Source organism: Silene latifolia, chromosome 1 (genome assembly GCF_048544455.1).
Source record: "Silene latifolia isolate original U9 population chromosome 1, ASM4854445v1, whole genome shotgun sequence".
Taxonomy (NCBI): Eukaryota; Viridiplantae; Streptophyta; class Magnoliopsida; order Caryophyllales; family Caryophyllaceae; genus Silene; species Silene latifolia.
Window position 1 is genome coordinate 59,933,068 of NC_133526.1, and position 19,870 is coordinate 59,952,937.

Below are 19,870 nucleotides of genomic sequence, written 5' to 3' on the forward strand. Positions count from 1 at the left end.
TCGGAACAATGCGCACATATTGCCGACCTGCAAAGACAAAAGAGAATAGCATTTGGGTCAGATCTAACACCCACATATGTCAATAACTCAAGTCTGACACTTAACATTCAATCACAAAACGGTAATGTAACCCACGATTTCAGATTGTCAATTATTATCACTCATTAAGTTTACTTGGTCTTTTTTTTTTATTCAAGGTACTATCATAAGATATGCCATTTCATACATGTTAGCATTACAATCTTACAATAATATAGATACCAATGAAGAAATTACTTGGCAAAACGGCCTCAGTGCGTCAGGGCAAGAAAGGAAGACAATAAAAAGAAAGTCATTTTCCCACCAAAGAACATCTGTGTTACAATCTCTTGCTAGAAACATCAATGATACGGTAGAACATGTAGAAGATTTTGAAACTGAAGCAGTTGAAGGTACTCATACATTAATTTAGCGCACGTTAAAAATATAAACGATCTTAAATATACATATACACGATTTCAACTTTTTTTTTTTACGTTTATTGTATATTATATTGAAATTGAAATGATATGGTTTTAAAGTTATGATACACCCAACTGTACAGTTCACCACCCTGATTACTGGGATATTGGCGACCTAACATATGAATGTGAACATTGTGAAGCACAAATGTGGTATGAAGAAAGAGCAAGGAAGGACAGAAGTTCAAGTGAGCCAGAATTTTCAATCTGTTGTATGAAAGGAAAGGTGCAGCTTCCTAAATTACGAGACCCACCACCTTTACTCTGGGAACTTCTAAGCAATAAACATCCCCTAAGCAAACATTTTATTGACAATATCCGATCATACAATATGATGTTTTCCTTTACATCTATGGGAGGTAGAATTGATACATCAGTAAATCAAGGACAAGGACCTTATTGTTTTAAAATGGGCGGTCAAAATGTCCACTTGATAGGTAGTTTGTTACCCTCCGAAACAGCACGTCCCAAGTTCTGCCAACTTTACATATTTGATACAGAGGAAGAGATAAACAACAGGAAAAATGCTGTCAGGTGTGCTCTTTAAATTAATATTACTTAGTGTTAATTTTATAGATGTGCATGGTTAATTTATAATGTTTGTTAGACCGTCTATGAGTAGAACTAATAGTCACGGTGTACTATTTCAGCCTCGGAAGACCTGAACAATTTAACGATGAATTAATAGCTTTACTACAAGGGATGATTGACCAACACAACCGTCTCGCTAAAACTTTCCGAATGGCTAGAGATCGTTTTCAGTCTGGTGAGTGTGGGGAGGTTAAACTTCGACTGATTGGTGGTAGGAAGACAGACGGACGAACATATAATCTACCTACAGCTTCCGAGATTGCAGCTTTAATTGTGGGAGACATTACTGATGCAATTGATCAAAGAGACATCATACTTGAGACACAGAACGGTACATTGAAACGAATCTCTGAGCTACATCCTTCGTATCTTGCCTTGCAATATCCCTTACTATTTCCATTTGGGGAAGATGGATTCAGATTAGGCATAGATCATAGGCTTACTAATAAAGCCTCGACAAGCAAGACGACAAGCAAGAGGAATAAGCTAACTATGAGGGAATTCTTTGCTTATCGGATCCAAGACCGATCTGGTGAGAGAACGACTTTTCTAATAGCTGGAAAAGCATACCAGCAATTTTTGGTTGACGGATACATGATGGTGGAGTCTCAACGGTTATCTTACATAAGGAATAACCAACAAAGTCTCCGGTCTGAGAGCTATAAGAACCTTGCAGATGTTGTAGCTAGAGGAGCCATTGATCCATCATCGATTGGATGTCGCATCATCATTCCACCATCATTTACTCCGGGGTATAGTTACTTGCGGGAAAACTACCAAGACACTATGGTGATTTGCAAGTGGACAGGGTATCCTGATTTATTCATAACTTTTACATGCAATCCAAAATGGCCAGAAATAACAAGATTTGTAAAGAAAAGAGGACTAAGACCAGAGGACAAACCAAATATTCTTTGCCGAGTATTTAGTATAAAACTCAATGAGTTGATAAAAGACTTGAAAGAGCGCCACATATTTGGACGACCAAGAGGAGGTATGGATAAGAATCTTAAAACTACTTTAGATATAATATTATAGTAATTTATATATCACTGATAACTATACGCGTGATCTTTCGTCATCCAATTACTCACAAACAATTTTAATTTACAGTGGTTTATACTATAGAGTTCCAGAAGCGTGGCTTACCGCATGCTCACATTATCCTATTTCTAAACAGCGGCGATAAATTATTAGAGGTGGATGACATAGATAATATTATTTCGGCCGAAATCCCTGATCCAGCTGAAAATCCCGAACTACACGAGGCGGTTACAGAATATATGATGCATGGACCATGTGGAAAGCACTTCCCACGGTCACCATGCATGGACAGGGGCCAATGCACTAAGCACTTTCCCAGGCAATTCAATCAAAGGACAACTATTGATGAAGATGGTTACCCGGTGTATAGAAGGAGGAAAAATGGGATAACTGTTGTGAAGAAAGGGGAAAAACTACACAATGGCTTTGTAGTCCCATATAACCCAAAGTTATTACTGAAATATCGAGCTCATATAAATGTCGAATGGTGTAACCAATCACGCTCGATAAAGTATTTATTCAAGTATATAAATAAAGGTTATGATCGAGTGACACTTCAATCATCTCACATGCGCCAGAATGCTGATGACCCTGAGAAGATTGATGAAATCAAGAGGTTTTATGACTGTCGTTATATTTCAGCATGTGAGGCTTCTTGGAGAATCTTCGCATTTGATACACATTATCGGACCCCGCCAGTACAGAGGTTAAGCTTCCACCTACCGAATGAGCAGAGTGTTGTCTTTAATGACGATGATCCAATAGACAGTGTCATTCAAAGGCCCTTGATTGAGAAGACAATGTTCCTAGCCTGGATGAGGTGTAATGAAGAGTATGCGGAAGCTAGGGAATTAACGTATGTCGAGATCCCTTCAAAATTTGTCTGGAATCAAGACAATCGAGTGTGGACACCAAGGCAACGCGGGTTTTCTCTTGGTAGACTGTATCACGTTTCGCCAAATTGTGGTGAAAGGTTCTATTTGAGGACCCTACTGAATTTTGTGAAGGGCCCGAAATCATTCGAAGACATAAGAACAGTCAATAAGGTTCTTCATCCAACTTTCAAAGAAGCATGTTATGCATTAGGATTGTTAGGTGATGACAAAGAATACATCGATGCCATAAACGAAGCGGCAGATTGGGGTTCTGGATGCTATCTTAGAAGACTGTTTGCTACACTGTTACTTTCCGGTAGCATTTCACAACCATAAAAAGTATGGCAAGAGACGTGGGATAAACTTTCAGATGACATTCTCCATAGGCAACGAACAATTTCTCGAATTAAAGGTAAAATACTGAAGCTCATATAATTTGAAGTAGATAATTATCAATTATTGAACTTTAGTGTCCAGCTAATTTTATCTTAAATGAAATTATTTTCGAAAGCGAACATGAATTGCAAAGTTACGCTTTAGCCGAAATTGAAGCAATTCTCTAGAGTAATGGCAGTACCCTCCGGAGGTTTGATGGGATGCCTTTTCCTGATAGTTTCGTATCAACAGAATATGGGAACAAGTTGATACTGGATGAATTGTCTTATGATAAGGAAGCGTTAGGAGTCGAGCATGAAAAGCTAATGTCATCGATGACTAGCGAGCAGAAGTCGATATATGACGAAATTATGGAGGCTGTAGCGAAAGAATGCGGAGGGGTTTTCTTTGTTTATGGTTATGGAGGCACGGGCAAGACATTTCTATGGCGGACATTATGCGCTGCCATACGAAGAAAAGGAGAAATTGTATTGCCGGTTGCTTCAAGTGGAATAGCTGCGATTTTACTTCCAAGAGGGAAAACTGCCCATTCAAGACTTGGTATACCAATCAATGTATCAGAAAACTCCACTTGCCCGGCTATCAAACCTGGTAATGACTTAACTGCACTACTACTTAAGACAAAGCTTATCATATGGGACGAGGCTCCAATGATGCACAGATTTTGCTTCGAGGCTGTTGATAGAAGTCTAAGAGATGTGATGCGGATATCGGATGAAAGATATTCAGATATGCCATTTGGGGGAAAAGTAGTTGTATTCGGAGGTGATTTCAGACAAATCTTACCTGTGGTCCCAAAAGGAACCAGACAGGATATTGTTAGCTCGGCCCTAAGTTCATCTTATTTATGGAGTGAATGCAAGGTAATTGTTATATCACTTCAACAAATTGCAAATATTTGACCTAAATAATTCATATTATGATTATTATTAGCTACGTATTAATTTCATTCTATATAAATTTATCAGGTATTGCGCCTTACAAGAAATATGCGTCTACAACAAGGAAGTTCAGAGGCTGATGTACAAGAGTTACGAGAGTTCGCTGAATGGATCCTAAAGGTTGGAGATGGGACTGCCGGAGAAGAAAATGATGGTAATGTTGATTTACAGCTTCCTGATGACGTACTCATAAAGGACGATGGTGACCCAATTGCCTCCATAGTCAAAAGCACATATCCATCTTTGGTTCAAAATTTGGGGAATGCAAAATACTTTTGTGAGAGGGCAGTCCTTACTCCAACTCACGATATAGTTGAGACTGTGAATGATTATATATTGTCTCAAATTAAGGCAGATGAGCGGATTTATTTGAGTTCTGACCAAATAAGCAAAGATGAAGGTAATTTAGGGAGACAAGATCTATACTCCACGGAGTTCTTAAACACAATAAGATGTTCCGGACTTCCTAATCACGTTCTAACACTAAAGGTTGGGGCTATAGTCATGTTGCTTAGAAACATTGATCAAGCAAATGGACTGTGTAATGGTACAAGGCTTGTGGTAACTGGATTAGGGGAGCGTGTGATTAAAGCTACCATACTCTCCGGAAGCAATATGGGTGACAGCGTTTATATCCCTCGAATCACATTAACCCCTTCAGACATTACTAAGTTTCCAGTTAAGTTTGAGAGAAGACAATTCCCTTTGACTGTTTGTTTTGCAATGACAATTAATAAAAGTCAGGGACAGTCTCTTGCTCATGTAGGGTTGTATCTCCCTAAGCCCGTCTTTAGCCACGGACAACTATACGTTGCCATTTCAAGAGTGACAAGCAGGAAAGGATTGAAAGTCCTCATTTGCGACAAAGATGCGGCCATTTCTAATATGACAACTAACGTAGTTTATAAGGATATTTTTGACAGTTTGTGAAGAATTGATTACATAGTCTACATCATGGATATTTTACTACAATTTGCATTCCATTATATTTTTCACACTTAATGAATAATAACAATTTGCATAAAATTTCTCTTAACTTTTTATTTTTAACGTACTTCTTTGGTTATTTAAAACATTCAAATTAGATAACCTATTTTAAGTTAAAAACATGTTATTCATGTAAACCATGACATGCACGAAGGAAAAACATTTTATGACAACACAATATTCATGTAATATCTTCTATTTTTGATAATTCTTAGAAACAAATGATAGAAAAAACTGTTATGACTTAATACTTAGATCATTTGAGAAAGACAATGATAAATACTCAATAATTTTTTTTCTTTTGATATTCTCGGAAACAAATGATAGCAAATGAAATCAAATATGAAATATGAATTGTTAGTAATATCTTTTTTTTGTGAATATTTGTTAGGATTATCTTACTATTAAAATAATTATCTTACTATTAAAATATTTTGAGAAAGTCAAAAAGATATACACAATAATCTCAGAATCAAATGATAACAAAAAAGATTCAGTACAAATTATATGAGATATTATTTGAGGAAGTCAATGTCATAGACTTAAATATATATTAACTTAATATTTAGATAATTTTAGAAAGTCAATAAGATATAGTCAATATATTATTGATAATATATATCCTCAGAATCAAATATCTTTTTTTGATATTCTAGGAATCAAATGATAACAAAAAAAAATCAGAAAATCATATATATATATAACATAGAACGTACATCAGGTCACCCAAAAATAATTTTTCATTTCTTTTCAAAATAAAAAAAAAGAATAGTGTTCATCAGTAATTAATCGCATTCATGAATCCAATTTTATCAGGAGATGCTCCTACCTCACATAGAATATCAATGACATTTAATGACAATCAAGGTATGTTTTATGATGAGTATGTCTTTGTTAAATTTCATTTTACTTTACAGATGAAAAAAAAAATGAAACGAATGACATACCTGTCATAATTGTTGATGGATTTGATTTAAAATCCCCACTTAGTCTTGAATTATGCCCCCTTCTTTTTCCTGTTGAGTATTAAACAGTCAATAACATTGTTTTCGAAAATCAATAGGCATATCAGAAGATGACAAAGAAAATTATTCTGCCATCCAAGAAGCATATTCTTGGGGGTCCATATGTAATATCAGAAACCTCTTTGCTGCAATGTTGCTTTCAAGAAGTCTTTCACAGCCAGAAAAAGTGTGGGAAAAAACATGGCATATGTTATCAGACGACATTCTAGAACGACAGCGGAATTTACTTCACAACAAAGGTAAAGTGTAATGTTAAATATATCAATGCTCAATTAAGTTGACTAGATGTTAAGAGTATAATCATTGATCAAGTTCTAATTTTTTGATTTCTAGAAAAATCTAATAATACTGCACATGATGTCTATTAATATGGTTCCATTTACCACTTCACAGAGTTGAAATTGACAGACGATGAACTGAAACATCATGCATTAATTGATATTGAGCGAATTCTGCAAATTAACAGCAGCAGCCCACAAAATTTCTATGGAATGCCTATTCCAGGTGCTATACTATCAACTCACAGAGAGAACAACTTATTAAACGATCACAGAGAGAACAACTTATTAAACGAGTTTGGTTATGACAAAAGAGAATTAACTTATGAGCACACATTTCTTATCTCATCTATGACTATGGAGCAAATGTCAGTGTATGATGAAATAATGGAATCAGTAGCTATGGATCGTGGAGGAGTTTTCTTTATTTATGGTCATGCAGGTACAGGCAAGACATTTATTTTGAAGGCACTTTGCGCCGCCTTAAGAAGCAGAGGAGATATTGTTCTCCCTGTCGCTTCGAGTGGAATCGCAGCAGCTTACCTTTCTGGAGGAAAGACAGCACATGAGGTATTTGGAATACCATTAGACATATCCGAAAACTCCACTTTCAAAAACATCAAACATGGTTGTCACTTGGCCAATCACCTTTGTAAAACAAAGCTCATCATATGGGATGAGGCTCCTATGATACACAAGTTTTGTATAGAGGCTCTTGATAGGAGTTTGAGAGATGTAATGCAAACCTCAAAAAAGCCATTTGGAGGTAAATTAGTTGTTTTCGCCGGTGACTTCAGACAGTTGTTACCCTTATATACAAAAGGGGGCAGCGACAAAATTGTACGATCTATTATTAATTCCTCTTATCTATGGAGTGAATGCAAGGTAATTTTGCCGAACATCTATTTTTAATTCTTAAGAGCATTTACAGGTTTATTAAAAACTGACGAATTTTTTTTATTTCTTTTTCCAAGGTGTTGCACTTAACGAGAAATATGCGCCTTGATTTGGGGAGTTTTGATATCAAAGACCAGGAGTTACGAGAATTTGATGAATGGATAAAGAAGGTTGGAGAAGGTGCAATAGGAGGAGTGACTGGCGAAAAAAACTATTTACTTATTCCAGATGATGTCCTCATAAAGGATACAACCGAACATTTGACATCAATCGTCAAAAGCACGTATGCGTCTTTGGAAAAAAACTTATGTAACCCGGATTATTTTCAAGAGAGGGTTATCCTTGCTCCAACTCCAACCATAGTTGATTCAGTCAACCAGTATATAATGTCTTTACTACCGGGCAAGGGAAAAGTTTACCGAAGCTGTGACCAACTACAGAGGGAAGAGAACAAAACAGAAACTAGAAGTATAAAATTCCTAAACACATTGAACTGTTTAGGCCTTCCACGTAATGCTATATGGTTGAAAGTGGGGGCTATTGTAATGCTCCTAAAAACTATTGACCATTCAGTCGGTATGTGTCATGGCACAAGGCTCATGGTAACGGATTTAGGAAATCATGTTATTAGAGCTACCATCATCTCAGGTAGCAACATAGGAGGCCAAGTTTATATCCCTCGGATATCAATGACCCCTTCGCCAACCTCTAATTTCCCAATGAAATTTGAGAGGAAACAATTTCCTTTAGCAATTTCTTTCGCAATGACCATTCATAAGGCTCAAGGGCAATCTCTAAGTCATGTTGGGTTGTATCTTCCAATACCCGTTTTCAACCATGGTCAACTGTACCTAGCCATATCGAGGGTAAACAACAAGAATGGGCTGAAAATTCTTATTTCTGACCAAAAGGGTGTAATTTCTAATGCTACAGCTAATGTAGTATTTAAGGAGATTTTTCGAAATTTGTAGTAGCAAGTTAGCATACCTGGATTGGAATAGTTAATAAAATTATACTATTAATATTAATAACGATTTTGTGTCACTTTCTTATTTACTGTTATTGACGTATCAAATGGAATCACTTGGAGCTGTAGACCATTATTATTATTATTATTATTATTATTATTATTATTATTATTATTATTGTTATTATTATTATTATTATTATTATTATTATTATTATTATTATTATTATTATTATTATCTGACCCTACCTATCAAATTGAATCACGATTTTGTGTCACCTTCACATTTTTCATACTCTATATCCTGATTAATCATCAACAAATAACAATTTCATTCAATTCAATTAAATAAAATAAATTGAATATCCGACCCTATGTCCACCGCCGATTTAATTTGGTAGTGAAAAAAAAAAAAAAAATTGAACCACAATATAATTACAAATTCATCTTATAATTAACAAAAAAATCATAATAAACAAATCACAATAACAAAAAACAAAAACAATCGTTACATGCAAAGTGCGAAAAAATCTGTAATAGAGGATTGAAAATAGAGATAAACCTTGGTAGTAAGAAATTGGATCCGTTCGAATTCCGTCATATCAACAATGAATTCAGGGATAGCGCAGAAATCCAACGAATATCCCTTTATTTAACCACGGATCGGATCTACCGACGACAATTCCAAGCTTTCATCATATTTGCTAACCCTTTATCAAAATCGACCAAGAAAGCCCAATCATAATATAATTGAATGGTTAAGATGAGATTGAATATTGATAGGAAGAAACTGTGATGGTTTTTGTAAGATGAAGATTACTAGATCAAAATGAGGAAGATGAAGATCAAAATGAGAGGAGTGAGACAGAGAGATAGTCGGATTTTGCGAGAACATTAATGTGCATTTGATAATTTGTTTGAGTTACTGTTAATGTTTGTTTATTTAGTGATAGTCGGACAACAAGATACGGAGTAGTTTTAATCGGGTTTTCCTATGTTAATGTTTATTTAGTGATTGGGCTGCGTAGTGTGGATTGGGCCTGATAAGGTTATTTGTTGTATTGTCAGTTTGTCACTAATATCGTATTTCATTATTCGGTTCAATCACGTTGTATGTCGACCGTTTCTTATACTTTACCAACCAGAAAAGATTTTAAGACGGATAGTACAATTTTAAATTTACTAATAACATTCAAGCATTTGTACATAGTATATATATCTTTACTTATTATACACTTAAAATAACATATTACGGCACCACCCGTGCAGTGCACGGGTTCAAAAACTAGTTTACTTCTAATTAATAACCTAGTTTTGTATGCTAATTAGTCGTGATCCCTTTCACCTTCTTCCTTAGTTTTGCCTCCTGCGATCATATTCCCAATTATTCACATGGTTAACATATATCAACCTTATTTATAAGGTTTACTCCTTTTATTAAACCTACAATCACTTTGTTTATGCCTTATTATGCTCTTAGCCAAATTGGGTGTTTCTTCGTACGTTTTGCACCCAACAATTGTATCATCTTAGCCTTAAAATTCATCATCTTCACAATCTCACATATGGCATGAGACCGTGATCCTTCTTTCATTCATCTTTAGTGCACTTTTCTTTCAAACATTGAATTTGGCGTTGAACTTTGGGTTTCTTATGATCTAATCTAGACAATATGGGGACAAGTTTAAGGTAACACGATTCTATAGATCCTAATATTATTATTATTGTTCGGCTTATATGTATATTTGCATTTATTTGTCATTGGATGATAATATTAATTAAATGGAGGGTGCAATATTATGTATACTAGTAATTCTATGTTTTTCTACTCTTAATTTTAATGTTTGTTTTTTTTGGTCTAAACCATCCGGTAATCCGAACCACATTGGGCCGACTAATCCGGATTTCGGGGCGTGTCCAAGGATTACGGTATTTAAACCCCTCCCAATCGCAGCTTGTTGGGAATCGATCCATGACCTCCCTACCAAGCGCAGCCCCATGCTACCACTGCGCCAACCAACGATTGGTTAATTTTAATGTTTGTGAGATGGGTTATTTTTTCTTGTGTTGACATTAAGGTTGGTCAGGGGCGGCTATGGGCCGGTTCAGTGAGCCCGAAACAGGGCCTCCAAAATTTGGGCCCAAAAAAGAAATTTTCTCGGTCAGTTAAAAAAAAAAAGGAAACTTAAATCTTCTCCAAATCTCCGTATAATTGACATCATAATAGCGTTTAAGTTATCAATTAGCAATCAATCAGGCGTAAACTTCTCCTTCCCAAGATTCCCATAATCCCATTAATCTCATATACCCAAAATAATTAAACATTCTGATTATATCTCTCTCAAATAGTCAAATTCACAATAATCACTTGTATTCTCCAAACTTTTCATTCAATCGGATTACCCATCTAACAAAAGTTCTAGCTATAATTTTTTTTTGAAACAAATTCATCAATTTCTAGTAAAAGAGTATAGAAGGAGAAATCCCAGGTAAAAATTTCATTTTATTTTATGAGTTTTTAGTTTTAATTTTTTTCTTTAACAATTATATTATAATTTCTGTCATCTTAATCATCTAAAGGCCATAATTTGTAATTGAGTATTGAATACATGTTTGGCCGATTGTGACTCTGTGACAATCTGACCAAGTGAACCATGTCAATTGTCAAGTTGTTAATTTGTTATAGTTATACATAATTAAATTTCATTTAATTATTCTAAATTATGTATTTAGTATTTTGTTCAGGTTTGGTTGATCAAATTTGTTGAAAAAGGTTGATTATGGAAGTTTGATTGAAATATTTGCCTCAAGAAAAGCTTGGAGGAGGGTACTTTTCAAGTAAAAATGGGCAGTATAACTAACAAGGACGAGAGATACAATTGAAATTGATGTTTTTTTTGAATAAATGGATGATGTTATCAAATTTTACTTCTATGCCTTTGTTTTTTTAGCAAATGAATAATCGACACTATGTTTATTGGCTATATAAAATTTCAAAAAAAAAAAAAATTGAGACCTCATTTTATTGCGGAGCACCGGGCCACTCTTATTGTTAAAGACGCCCCTGGTTGGTTTAGGAACTTGAGTTGAAATTGGGTTATACGATCAGGTAATATACGAGTGAGTTGGACGAGTTAATTAAGGCATGATCACACTTGTTCATGAGATTGTTGTTACTGGCTACGTGGGTTTGAGTTTTGGACTAAAAGTTTTGTAATCTACATTATAATATTGGAGTTGTTACCCCAGTCATGGTTGAATATATTGAAGGGTAATTTTATTTTGGTACTGTGTTTTCGTTATCGCTTCCTTTGATCAAGACTTGTGGGTGAGTAGATTAGAGTTTTACTCTAAGTGTTGAGCATGGTTCTTTGTAGGGGTGAGCAAAATCGGATATCCGATACGGTTTTGGAAACCGTATCGGATATCCGGTTTTTTAAATCTCCTTTTTTAGTATCCTTATCCGATACGGTTTTTCCGTATATACGGAAACCGTATATTCGGAAACCGTATATCCGGTATCCGGTTTTCAACCTCACTTATGTAATTTAATATATATTTTTTCGTTTCTATGTGTGATTGTTGGTTTTTTTTAGTAACTTTAAAGTGTTTTAAAAAGTTATAGGAGTAAATAAGTTATAAAGTTTAATAATAATAAGTTTTAATCACCAACATATTGGATATTTTGTAATTTATGTATATATTTTTATATTTTATTCTAGGAAAAAGGCAACCATATTGGATACCGTATATCCGATTTCATATTTTGCCGATCCTTATCCGATACGGTTTTTAAAGAAACGTATCGGATATCCGAAAATTCGTATCGGATATCCGAAAATTCGTATAATTAAATTCGTATAGCGTATCAGATACGTATAAAAAAATCGTATCGTATAATTTTGCCCAGCCCTAGTTCTTTGAACCTTTGACAATATCGATATTGAAATTGAGATGGAAATTGGTTACTGGTATTGAGTTATGAGTTATGGGGCCTTTGAGCCGAGTTATTTTTACGGTCCAGTGCGACCATGGTTATTGAGTTATTTGAGTTTGAAATCAATATTGAGATGGAAGTATTGTTTCGCAGTCTTATCCGCCAGTTCACTCACCCCTTGTCCTTAGCTTAGGGTCGACGACAAGAATACTATAATTGATTACTTTGGAGTGTTATATTATGAGACGGAGTAATGAGTGAGACAGTGTAATGAGTGAGATGGAGTAATGAGTTGAGATTGAGTTAACTATTGGGACGAGAGTGTCTATTATATTATGGAGTAAATTTGAGTTTGAGTTTAGTTATCGGGGAGTGTTTTTATTTCTCTGTGTTTATTTTTATTTTTTACATAGCTGTGTTTCCAAGCCATGACCAAAACTAAGCTGCTTCTTTTGAGGTATTATCTGTTACTCAGCTTTCCGGCTGACGTGTTTTCTCCTTCTGGGCTACTCGTCATGGGGGTAGTTCCTTTCTGGCTTCTGATTTTATTTTCAGGTCTTCCGCTGCTGTTCAAAAGGATTTTATTTCAAGTTAAGATTTTATTTAAAGTTTTGTAAAAGTTTTTAGTTCATTTTGTATATTTTATTTTAAGAGACATTTGGTAAGAAGAGACTTTGTATATTAATTATAATATATCTGTATTTCGACGCGTTTTATACTTTATTATATAACTATTTTCTCTCCATCACATTACACTTAAGCATCTCCAACAATCTATGCATCTTCATCATTACATTTAAGCATCTTAAACAATACATGTAACAATAGTAACATCCATAACATTACATATATGTATTTCCAATGATACGTCTAAAAGTATTTCTTCCCGATGAGAGCCATGTTTTGCCGGTGTTTTCACCATTCTTCTGCCAATATTTCTTCTCAACGAAAACCATGTCTTGTCTATTGGTGAGGGCCGAACCAGCAGAAAGCGAAAGCTCACTAAAAGAAATAAAAACAAAAAGAGGCGTAAGTTGAAAATAATTATGCAACTAAAATACAATATCCACATATAAGTATTGAAATAACCATAAAAACACTATAAAATAACTGGATATTCTAGAGAAACAAAAGCATAGTTTGTCAGAATGGAGTAACTAAGCAAAATGAAATACAATAATCCGACTAATGCATTGGAATAACTGAACTAACATAATACAATAACTGACCATCTTAGAAATAATAATGTACCCAAAAAACGAGAATACCTGCTCTGAAATAATATGTGGTTATTTTAATTCTCATATTCAAGTATTTAAATTCTCAACCCTCATATTCAAGTATTTTAATATTCATAATCAAGTATTCCAATCATATAGTCGTGTATTTAATTAATTTTCGAAATTGACATAATTAGGTATTAGCTTCAACAAATAATTAACAAATACAGAAATCCAAATCAAAAGTACATATATATAAATTTGACAGAAAAAAACATAATCCACGATTACAATCTCGCCAAATAGTCCGCCAACGACACAATAATGTAAAAAAAAAAAAGAATGAATAACTTACATTAAGTAAAACGAAATCAGATTAGAAAAGCAAAAACGAAGGAATCATGTTGATGGATGACAAATTAGAATGACGATGTTGAAGATGGAGCGTAGCAGTTAATGAGAGATTTGTTGATTTTTTTTGGGTTTTCCTTCAGAAGAGAGTAGAGAGATAAGAGAGCGATATACGAAAGATTGAATGAGGTTGAGGGAAAAGGTGGGTTGTTATATGTTTATCAACATTACATTTCAGTCATCCATATTAGATTAGATGAATGGTCCAGATTTAGAGGGGTAATTCACCAATAATGACCCAACTCATATGATTATATATATATATATATATATATATATATATATATATATATATATATATATATATATATATATATATATATATATATATATATATAATTAAAGGTACCATGGTAATAATATTACAAATGGTGATGGTGCTTATATACTCTGAATCATTGTTGTAAATTGGCTGATAAACCAATTAATGAAACCATTGTCATAGAAACTAATTTTCATAAGTCTGATATAACGACCAGAAGAAGGATTAAGTGGGAAGAAATATCCTTTCCTGAAAATTGGAAAATTGAAAGGGCTATGACACCTAAACCTGTTATTTACACAGATCTTTTAGATGTAACACAGGCAGGTGATGGATCTGTTACTCTAAACTTTGGTAATAATCAAACTAATAGATTGCTAAGAAGAACAAGTAACAGCCCTTCTAGGCTTACTAGGTATAATTCTGCGAGATCTTATATATCTCCATGTGACTATATACTAGATCACCCAAGTACATCTAGACACTCAACTTCTCAAATAAGAGAAGAAATTAGAGATGATGATTCATCTCTTGATGATCCTAAGGAACCTAGAATGGATGAATTTAAACTTCATAAGGATAACATATTAAGGGGACATTCTAATGAAGAGAATGTTGAGACTATGTCTCAAATGAGTTTTAGTTTTGGTAATGGATAAAAAAACTTCTATAATAGATTTTAGTTACGGGTCTGAGGCTAGACATAAGATTAAAGAAGAATTTAAGCTACCCAGATGGGAAATTTTCAGGGCATGGTTCCTAAAGAATTTTGATGATAATCAAAAAGCAACTATACAAAAGGAATTTTATGACTTTTGTACTTTTCATAACCAAATTACATATTTTGTACCTTGGTTTTGTGATACGTATGTAGAACAATACATTTCTGTTTTAGAAAGAAATTATATTTTCTCTAATGGAGACGAGTTAAATGATATTTACCCTCCTTTACAATCTTTTAGGATGGAAAATTGTAATTTTATTGCTCTGGCAAAATTATTTGACAATAAAGATACTGTTATGACAGCTTTTCATCTAAATGTTTTAATACAACAACAAAACTATTCTAATCTATTTTTAAAAATAATAGGGGAACAAATTGGTTCTCTACATGAAAAAATAGATAATATCATTTCTCTCTTAAATAAAAGAACTACGTCTGAAGGAGACATTTCTTCGTCAACTTCTTATTCATCTTCTTCAACTGTTAGTATCCAAGGTCCTCCTGAAATCAAGGACTTCGTGTTAAAACAAAAGCCAGAATGGGAGACCAAATTAATAGAACAAGTAAAATTAAGCGAACAAGTTCAAAAATTTCTTAAAGAAAAAATGGAAAGCTTATCTTTAAAAACTCTTAGTGACGATTTTACTAGTCGTTTTTATAACAACCCTGACCACAAGGAGGTCATAAAGGATGAGTTCAATAAACTTGATACAAAGTGGGCTGATAAACCTACTCAGAGATTGTATTACTATAATCGTCCTTCCCCCATAGATGTTCTTCACGAAGAACAAGAATACCAGTTAAATAATAGTTACAGTGGTAAATGTATCTATGAATGGAATATCGATTGTTATACTGATAAACAAATTTATAATCAAATTCATAGAATGCTCATGTATTCAACAATTTGCAAAAGTTCTGGTAATACTGATGTCAATATAGCTAAGATGATAGCAGTAGGATTCACTGGCCAACTTAAAGGTTGGTGGGACAATTATTTATCTTCCACAGGAAGGAATGCTATTCTTAGCACTACAACCAATGTTGATGGTAAAGAAAAAGAAAACGCAGTTTATACACTAGCAATAAATATTGTTGAACACTTTACTGGAAGATATTCTGATAATCATGAAAATATCAGAACTTTATTACAGAATCTTAGGTGTAAAACACTTACTGACTTTAGGTGGTATAAAGATACTTTCCTTAGCAGGGTTATGGAACTCCCCGAATCTAATAGTACCCATTGGAAAGCTAAATTTGTGGATGGTTTACCCAATTTATTTGCTGAAAAGGTTAAAAAATCCCTCAGAGGTAATATGACCTCTATTCGTTATGATAGTTATACTTATGGTAAACTTATAGGCACTTGTACCCAAGAAGGCTTGAATCTCTGTAATGAGATCAAATTAAATCCACAGTTAAAACGCCAGAATTTGATTGAAAAAAACCAACTAGGTGAATTTTGTAACCAATTTGGCATGGATGTGCCAGTTTCTTCCCATAAGAAGAAAAAACATTTTAATAATTCTTACAATACTTATAAAAAAAGAAAAAAGAGATATTACTCTAAGGACAAGCTGGATAAAAAGGCTGAAAGAAAAGCCTTTAGAAAATCTTCTAAGAAAAATAAAAAATTAGACAGACAGGTTGTCTGTTATAAATGCAATAAGATTGGCCACTTTGCTAAAGACTGTTGGACCAAAAACAAAATTGCTAGTCTTGATATTGATAATGGAATAAAAGACAAGTTATACAAACTTTTCCTAGTTTCTGATGAGGAATTTGAAGAATCTAGTTCCAGCTCTGATAATGAGGTTAAGATTATGGATAATGATTCTTATCTCTCTGAATCTGAAAGCTCAGAATGTGAACCTTGTTTAAAGGGTGGATCTTGTGACAAAAACAACATTAATAATCATGATTACTATAATCTAGTATCTCAATTTCAAGAAAATCAGATAAATGTTCTCGATAATAATCAATGGGTTGAATTACTTAGAACCATCAAAGACCCTGAAATGAGGTCTAAGATAATAGATCAAATAGGTAATGAACCTAGTACTTCTAATACTGAGATTAGTCTTCGTACGAAAAGAGATTATAAAGAACCTTATACTATGTCTGAAGTTTATAATCTTTTAAAAACACGACAAATAAATTCTCACCCTACTTCTTTAAAAGATATTTTATCTGAAATTGAAAATCTTAAACTAGAAATAAAAAATTTAAAGAAGGAGACTAAAAGTCAGGATATCAGAATATCTAATCTTGAAATTCTTAGTCTTCTAGACCAAGCTCCCAACAATAAAGAGACTCAAGAAAGTGAGATAAATTCCGAAAGCACTAATAAGAATTCTGACATACCTAACAAAATTGTTGAGAATAAAGAGACTATGAACTCTCTAAATCTTAATAATGAATTTCTTCAAACCCTTGAGACTGTTGTTAGTCAAAAATGGTATATCAAAATTATCCTAAAAATTGATAATTATTTTTCAAAAGAATTTATTGCTCTTATAGATAGGGGTGCAGATTTAAATGTTATTCAAGAAGGATTAATTTCTACAAGGTATTTTGAAAAAACATCCCATACTCTTTCTCATGCAGGAGGAGAAAAATTGAATATTAAATTTAAACTTCCTAGAGCTTCTATTTGTGTTGATGGAAAATGTATTCCATTGAGTTTTCTTTTAGTCAAAAACAAATTATCTACCCAAGTTATTCTTGGAACCCCATTTCTCAATAAAATTTATCTTTTTACTTGTGTAGACAAGGAAAAAATTGTTGCAACTTATGATGATGCTACAATAACTTTTAAATTTATAACAAAACCTCATCTAAAGATTTTGCATCAAATGTATGATCATTTGGTCTTAAAAGAAAGCCAATTGGGGTTTTGAAAACAAGAAGTTAATGTACTAACTATTGAAGAACGTCTTCAAAATCCTAAATTAAAGGACAAGATTAAAATTTTATCTGATTCTTTTTCCGCGGATATTTGTGGAGAACACCCTAATGTTTTTTGGAATAGAAAGAAACATGTAGTGAATTTACCTTATGAGGATGATTTTAAAGAAGATAATATCCCTACCAAGGCTAGACCATGTCAAATGAATTCAGAGTATCTAATACTCTGTAAGAATGAGATAACCTCTTTATTAGAGAAAAAATTAATTGGGCCATCAAAATCTCCATGGTCGTGTACTGCTTTTTATGTTAATAAACATTCTGAACAGGAACGAGGAGTTCCTAGACTTGTGATCAATTACAAACCCTTGAACAAAGTTTTAAAATGGATTAGATATCCAATACCTAACAAAAAAGATCTTTTAGATAGACTATATGATTCTATCATATTCTCTAAATTTGATTTAAAATCTGGTTATTGGCAGATTCAGATTGATCCTGCTGATCGTTATAAAACAGCTTTTAATGTCCCTTTAATTTGGACAATATGAATGGCATGTTATGCCTTTTGGACTTAAAAATGCTCCATCAGAATTTATGAAAATTATGAATGAGATATTCAATATTTACAGTGACTTTATTATAGTCTATATTGATGAGATCTTGGTTTTCTCAAAAACTATTGAGATGCATTTTAAGCATTTAGAGATCTTTAAAAAGATTGTTATAAATAACGGGTTAGTAATATCCAAGCCAAAAATGATTTTATTTCAAACGAAAATCAGGTTTCTAGGTCATAATATTGAAAAGGGAAATATAATCCCTATCAATCGTAGTATAGAGTTCGGGTCAAAATTTCCTGACGAAATAACTGATAAAACTCAGTTACAAAGATTTTTAGGAAGCTTAAACTATATTTCCCCCTACTACAAGAACATTGCCTAGGACACGGCAATTATTTATGAAAGGTTAAAGAAAAATGCCCAGCCTTGGACTGAAGAGCATTCTAATGCTGTCAGATTAATTAAAAGAAAAATTGTTTCTTTACCTTGTTTATCTCTTGCAAATCCCCATTGGGATAAAATAATTGAAACAGATGCCTCTGATATAGGTTATGGTGGTATTTTAAAACAGGTTGATCCCACCAGCAAACAAGAATTTCTAGTCAGATTTTATTCTGGCAAATGGAATAATGCTCAAAAAAATGATGCTACTATAGCAAAAGAAATTCTTGCTATAGTCAAATGTGTTTTAAAATTCCAAGATGACATATATAATAGACATTTTATTATTAAAACTGACTGCAAAGCAGCTAAGTTTATGTTTCTAAAAGACTTTAAACATGATGTTTCTAAACAAATGTATGCCGGATAAGCAGCCCATTTAGCCCCTTTCGATTTTACAATTATTTACAAGAAAGGTGAAGATAATCACCTCCCTGATTTTTTGACAAGAGAATATTTATAATATTCTTTTCTTTTCAGAATGCTTACCCGCATGATATGGCGACCCCTCTAATAGAGGTGGTAGAGGACGTGGTAACTATTCATATAGAGGAGGAAATAGTTCTCGACATACCATAGCTCAATATGGTAATAGGAGGCTAATAGCAGCAGACTTATCTGGAGCCAGTCAAACTGAGCTCGAGGAATTCACAAGATGGAGGCAAATTCAAAGAAGAGAGACTGATATTCCCAGCTCTTCTTCCAACCCCTCATTTTCTTCAGTTGTTCAAAACACTACCCAAAAGGAAGATGAAATGCTTCAAAATGAAAATGAAAGAGTAATACTCTTACTCAATGAATCGGATAAAAAATGGGAAGACAAGCCATGGATACTCTATGATATATATTTAGGAGGACATGGTTATACTATGGAAACCTATAAACCCCGACATTTCTATGA

General features: G+C 33.5%; 2 protein-coding genes across 2 annotated transcripts; both read left to right on the plus strand.

The window, feature by feature from the left end:
• The first annotated feature begins 226 nt into the window (after positions 1-226).
• LOC141647781 (uncharacterized) lies at positions 227-5,277 on the plus strand. The gene is made up of 6 exons (XM_074456111.1): positions 227-431; positions 584-1,034; positions 1,151-2,085; positions 2,205-3,326; positions 3,638-4,269; positions 4,375-5,277. The coding sequence occupies exons 1-6, from the start codon at positions 227-229 to the stop codon at positions 5,275-5,277; spliced, it is 4,248 nt and encodes a 1,415-aa protein (XP_074312212.1).
• An 854-nt stretch (positions 5,278-6,131) lies between these two features.
• LOC141647790 (uncharacterized) lies at positions 6,132-8,505 on the plus strand. The gene is made up of 4 exons (XM_074456124.1): positions 6,132-6,201; positions 6,398-6,598; positions 6,753-7,522; positions 7,612-8,505. The coding sequence occupies exons 1-4, from the start codon at positions 6,132-6,134 to the stop codon at positions 8,503-8,505; spliced, it is 1,935 nt and encodes a 644-aa protein (XP_074312225.1).
• Positions 8,506-19,870: the final 11,365 nt, after the last annotated feature.